Source organism: Aythya ferina (assembly GCF_964211825.1).
Source record: "Aythya ferina genome assembly, chromosome: 23".
Lineage (NCBI taxonomy): Eukaryota > Metazoa > Chordata > Aves > Anseriformes > Anatidae > Aythya > Aythya ferina.
The window spans coordinates 3,653,879-3,660,443 of NC_140321.1; the positions used below are offsets into that span (position 1 = coordinate 3,653,879).

At 46.3% G+C, this 6,565-nt stretch overlaps 1 protein-coding gene across 1 annotated transcript; it reads right to left on the reverse strand.

Annotated features, from left to right (window-relative positions):
• Positions 1 to 4,494: 4,494 nt before the first annotated feature.
• Positions 4,495 to 5,421, reverse strand: LOC311422747 (olfactory receptor 14C36-like; the record flags this gene model as incomplete). The annotated part of the gene is made up of 1 exon (XM_084496099.1): positions 4,495 to 5,421. The coding sequence occupies one exon, from the start codon at positions 5,419 to 5,421 to the stop codon at positions 4,495 to 4,497; it is 927 nt and encodes a 308-aa protein (XP_084352225.1).
• Positions 5,422 to 6,565: the final 1,144 nt, after the last annotated feature.

Sequence of the window (6,565 nt, forward strand, 5' to 3'; positions counted from 1 at the left end):
GGAAATCTAATGACTATGTATGTTTTGACTGTATGCAACTCCTGTAGCTTGAACAATTCAGCACGCACAGTAGGTGGATTGATGCCCTGTGTGTTTGGCACACAATCAAAGAATGCCCACTTTCTAAATCTCCAAATTGAGTCTTAGAGAGTTTCTTTGACCAGTTTTTATGCTAATAGTAGCTACTGCTTCACCAGTGTGAATGGATTAGGGAACAGACTGGGGGTTTAAATTCCCCTGGCCTGTAGTGGCAGGTACTAGAGCAAATGGGAGTGTCATACAGCTACCAGATATTGGGCAGGAAATGGTGTGTGTTCCCAGAACCAGTGTATTGCAGGCCTTACCAAATGCATACAAAGGAGAAGATCTAACACAAGTAGGATTCCAGTATTTATGACAACGTATTATAGTTTTGGGCAAGCAACTAGAACAAATCAATAAGAACGTTTTAGGCACTAGATCTTTTATTAGCCTCCCAAGGGGGAGTATGCACATTAATAAATATTAGTTGCTGTATGCATATAAATAAGGCAGGGCGAGTTGAGACTGATCTCAAAAATATTTGGGAAAAGACCAAGATCTTACAAAAGGTAGTTCAAGATGACACCTTGTGGGGCTTTTGAGAATTACAGAACAAATTGAAGGTTATCCAACTTTTCTTGGCTTAAGCAATTGGTTATAGGAATATGGATCTTGCTTTTACTAGTATTCTTAACCTGTGTTTTAGTACAGTGTGCATTTTGGTGCTGTATAAAAGCACTAGATGAATATGAAACCTGGAAGCGTAACCAAATCAAGCACCAAATAAAAACTGGTAAGAATTGTATGAAAACTTTGAATGAAGAAGGAGTGTTGTATGCAAAGAATTTGCTTAGAATAAAGAAAAGAAAACATCAGACAGGGAACAAGGGAAAGCATGTTGATTTTGCAGGTTTTAGCTAACACACAGAGTATGTTGTAAATCAACCACAAGGACAGGACTGAGGCAGGTGCCCCTCCTTACCAGGGGCCAACTGTAACACTGCACTTGTGATGCTTACCTCTCACCTGGCCCAGGGCAAAGGCTGAGGTCATGGGTTTGAGCCCAGACCCAGGACGCTAAGCCAGTGTCCTTTTTTCCACCCACCCAACTGAGATGCCTGACCCCTTGACCCCCTTTTTTGCACCCACCTGAACCTGACATGCCCAACATGCCTTGCATACCTCCCACACACCCCACACCATACCAACTCTTTTTTTTTTTTTTCTTCACTGCCACCAATACCACCATGCTTTCACACACGCTCTGCACCTCACAATGCTACACTCACTAACCCCCTACACCCACCCATGCCCACACCACTGCAGGGGGGAGGCCAGCGCCCAGCACAACCACCCCAGTATGCCTGCCCCACTGCGCTGCTTTCACCTACCACACACTTCCCCTTCACTGCTAACATGACCTGATGGCCATCGCTCAGCTGTTGGCAAGCAACTGCCTTGTGTGTCGCTTGCTAGGCAGATTCTACTAACAGGTGTGCTACTTTCGCCTACCGTATGCTTCCCCTTCACCGTCCCTGGGGTGTTAAAGGAAAGTTTGGTTGTGGTATGTGAGAACATGATCTAGTATATAATATTGGTGGCAGGGGGGCAGTTGAAGCAGATGATCTTCGAGGTCTTTTCAAACCTTAATGATTATACGATTATTTAATTATAAACCACACTTCTAAAATCTGTCTTTCCTGCTCAGAGAGGAGCAGTTGGTGAAGATTTCAGTCTGCTTTCAAAAACCAGACCCCAGGAGAGTCTGTCAGCCCTGAGGCCTTGGGGACACTTCAAGGGAGCCCAATGGGACAGAGCAAGTGATATTATAGAATTACAAAAAGATTAGTTCCAGCAAAGTCCTGTGATGCATTTAACCATAGGATCAAAAAGCTCCCACTGACTCCAAGTGTGAGAGATCAGAGACTGATTATGGTCAGGTGCTGTGCTGCTAAGTGGGGCCAGGCTCCTGGGACAGATAAAGCTCCTAGGAAGAGGGCCATTGAGCAGAGAGACAGCTAGAGACAGGAGAGTCAATCAGGATGAAGTTATTTTTCACCTTGGCTATGGGTGATGTCTCTGCCACTGAGGCCTATGAGAAGACACATTGTCCTCATGACATTGAGGCCTTGCTGCCTCTTGCCACCCCGCAGACAGGTCCTGTGGTGTCATACCTTTGTCCTGCACTCAGCATCACACAGCCCACATCCCACTTCCGCATAGATGAGGGACAGGATCTCTCTTTCCAGGGCTGGGCTCAGGGCTTGGCCTTTCTGCTTCATAAAAGCTAAGGCTTTTCTCAGCATCAGAGCCATCTGCACAATTCTCTTAGCCAATCTAAAATCATGGTCTCCAATTATCTGGTCAGATATGTCCATTCGGAAACTTTGTCAATTTTGACCCTAAGTGGGGCCAGTGTGTTTCTCCAAGAATCTTTGTTATTTGCTCTGTCTTTAGCTTCTGGAGAGGGTTCTTCAGTCTCCTCACAGTACCTGAGCACCAAATACACCATAGGGGTCATTAAAATGCCGAACACCCTAACAAGCCATGTCTGTTCTGGCAACTTCCTTAAGTCTTCAAGACTTGCAAAACTGATCAGTGAAGTTTCAGAAATGTAGTTAAAGAGGAAGACTGCAATGAGCACTTGATAAAGAATGATTTTTTTCATGTTTACGGATATTTTTAATTGCTCTTGAGATTAGGCAAAAAGTGATAGCAACATTCCCCCACTGATGTTGATCCATAGTGTCTTCTTAGGAGGTCTGGGCAAGTAGGAAAAGCAATATACTGAAGCAGGACACTGTCTGGACAAACCTCTTCACCTGCCCAGCTCAGCCAATTCTCTCTGACTACCTGGGACTTGCACTGCTTTTCCTTACACCAGACTTCCCCACTGAAATCATCAGATGAATGTCACTTCACCTTTGCCCCAACTCCTACCTGCTTTCCTTAGAGGTCTGGCTGCACATAAGCACAGAAGGGTTTTTCTTATTTTGACCCAAACAAAAGTAAACCATAATACAATTTACCAAAACAGGGAACAAGTTCCTCAGCTGTGTGTCAAGTCCAGGCTGCCTCATTTTTCACATGAGATAAATGTATCAGGAGTGTAGATGTAGATGTATTGTATTTTTTTCAATAATTTTTTTCAAACAGCTAGATTACAAAGATAAATATAAAGGCATTTGAGGAGCTGGCTAAGGATACAGTTGGACAGGCTATTTAAAAACAGGTAAGTCTAAACTCCCTGAAGCTCAAAGCAGTAACTGGTTAGAGAGGGGAATGAATGTTCCAAGAGTATGTGGTGGGCAAATCTGGAGAACAATGGGATGTGCATAGGTCCAGATAGGCAGCTGGAAAGGGGACTTCCAGGATGGTTACCAGGACAGGTGGAAGTACCTGGAAGATGAGGGAAACTAAATGCACATAATAATCGACAGTGTAGTGGGGCTGCAACTAGAGGGGAAGATCACTTTCTTCTAATATAGTGAATACACATCCTACAAATTCATGTTTTGTCTTAGCAGAAATTAAATTCATCCTGCGATACTTTATGGAAAGGATTGAACCATTTCAGTTGATGAGTAGGTGCTCATTTTTAAAAATACTGAAGAAATTTCTCAGGTATTCAGATAGAGCTTCACTGTCTGACCATAAGCAACCAGTGACACCTGCAGAGCTCTGTTATATGAGTATTTTCCTGTGTCTGGCAGCTGTCAGAAAGGACCTGAAGGAGACCAGAGTTCTTGGGGGAAATTCAGATAGAGCCAAGTGGAGTTCCCAAGGCACTTCTACTGCCAGCAGTAGTCTTTGTCTCTGTAACTGCAGCCTAGACCAGCACATGAAACTCCTTCAAAGAGAAGTGAGAGGGTTCTTGGGACTCATAGATGAAATTGTCATTTGGAATATGAGAAACTCTGGCTGATTCTTTGTAGACACCTGAACATCCATGAACCATCTTGGGTCATCTGTGGCAAATTTAGGCTGAAAGACTCAAAGGCAGGTCCCTTCAAGTGGCCGTGGTGGTACCCATCAGCTTGCCCCAGTTTGGAAAATTGCCCCCTTCCAGCCAGGGAAAAGCCTAACTGGCACTGAGGGGCAGCCCAAAGGGCTGCTGGTGCTGCTCCTCCATGTGGAAGCTGGGCTATTGGTCCTGAGCCCCTCCTACATGCTGGGGCTTCTCCCCCAGCTGCAGAGGAGAAGGGAAGAAATGGCAGCTGAGACTGTTTGAGTTCTCAGGGCTTCTTTATTGTCTTTATTTACACAGGAAGCCACTGCTATATGTACATGAGATGACTGGGAAAAGTAAATAAATGTATTAAGAGAGAAGATGCTAAGAATAACATAAAATCAAAATCACATCTTTTAGGAAATAATGATATAAAATAATTACAAGATATTGTATTGAGTGTTTTGTTTTGTTTTTCCCAATAACCTGTGTGTCCCATTAGCATTATAGGCACATTACTGATGCTAAAGAATCAGGTATCCAAAGAATTTCCTCACTGCATCCTTGAGCTCCTGGTTCCTCATGCTGTAGATGAGAGGGTTCACTGCTGGAGGCACAACCGAGTACAGAACTGCCATGACCACATTTAGGAATGAAGAGGAAATGAAATGGGGCTTTAGGTAGGCAAACATGATGGTGCTTAGAAACAGGGAAACTACGGACAGGTGAGGGAGACACATGGAAAAGGCTTTGTGGCGGCCTTGCTCAGAGGGCATCCTCAGCACAGCCCTGAAGACCTGCACATAGGATAACACAATGAAAACAAAACAACCAACACCTAAACAGACAGAAAACATGATGAGTGCCATCTCTGTGAGGTAAGAATCTGAGCAGGTGAGCCTGAGGATCTGAGGAAGTTCACAGAAGAACTGGTCCACAGCATTGCCTTGGCATAGGGGCAGTGAAAATGTGTTGGCAGTGTGCAGGACAGCATGGACAAAGCCACTGCCCCAGGCAGCTGCTGCCATCTGGGCACAAGCTCTGCTGCCAAGGAGGCTCCTGTAGTGCAGGGGCTTGCAGATAGCAACGTAGCGGTCATAGGCCATGACAGTGAGAAGGGAATACTCTGCTCCAAACAAGAAGACTAAAAAGAAGACCTGGGCAGCACATCCTTCATAGGAGATGGCCCTGGTGTCCCAGAGGGTATTGGCCATGGCTTTGGGGAGAGTGGTGGAGATGCAGCCCAGGTCGAGGATGGCGAGGTTGAGGAGGAAGAAGTACATGGGAGTGTGGAGGCGGTGGTTGCAGGCTACAGTGGTGAGGATGATGCCGTTGCCCAGGAGGGCAGCCAGGTAGATGCCCAGGAAGAGTCCGAAGTGCAGGAGCTGCAGCTCGCGTGTGTCTGCGAATGCCAGCAGGAGGAACTCACTCACAGAGCTGCTGTTGGGCATTTGCTGGTTCTGGGCATGGGGCCCTGCCCAAGGAATAGAAAGATGGTAATAATTTACCACAGAGTTATCAAAGAATAAACTATTTCAATTTCCTATTAAAACCCCCTAACACGTTTGCCCACTTTCAGGCAGACCTTTGGCAGGTCACTTTCAAGAGTTCTGATTAATGCTGCCTGAAAATGTCCTTGGGAGCAGGGGGCTCTGTTGTGGGCAATGCAGGAGTCAGTTCTGCCTTACAGCAAGAGGTGAAGAGGAACATGGGGTAATCCCAGATTTAATTCTCTCCTGATATCTGGAGATTGTGCACATTGTTGCTCCCAGTTCACCCAACTGCAGAGCAGGGCTGTGGGGCTTTCCTTTGTTGTTGTTGTTGTTTTGTTCCAGCTGCCCCACTGCATCTGAGGAGTGTTTCTAAGGCAGAAATCCTCGGCATTTCTGCTGCATTCCAAGTGAAAGCCTGTGGATCATCAGAGGCAAAGGGAAAGTCCCTTAAGTGCAGATTATCCTGCAGAGAGGACAACCTGGCTGTCAGTCAGTCCTAGTCTCAGCTGCCCTGTGCTGGCATCTCTTTGAGCTTCAGGACAATTGCACTCAGCGGTTCACCTGAAAAGAACCTGAACACTGTTGAGATCAGAAGAATCAAGGCTCAAAGAGCACATCTCCAGCCCCTTCACCCCGTCCCTGTACTCCACTTCCAGCCGAGCACACTGAGGGCTCACTCCATGTATATCTGAAACCCCCATTCCTAGCCAGCCTGGAAACAAGAACAGCAGCAATACACCCAGATGGAGAAGCCAGAAGGAATGTCACCATGCTGCTGCCATGGGAGGCAAGGCCAGGGAGGGACATACAGACACTCAGGAGCCCCTCCTCTGCTGCAGCTCCATCTGCAGGGAAGGCAGCTCATGCTTATTGCAAATACTGTGTGCTCAGCTCTGCAGACACCTCCCAAAGACAGGGCACTGCCCATAGGCATCACAAGGGTTGCAGCGCCTAAAGTCCAGCTGGAGTTAGCCCTGAGCAGGCCACAAACGTAATGTTGCAGTCTTTAAGCTGTGGTGGCTAGAGGGACTTTATGAAGTTCATCTCTACCATATTGATGTCTTAGTACAGTACTCTAGGAGTCTCAGTCTCCTGTACAATC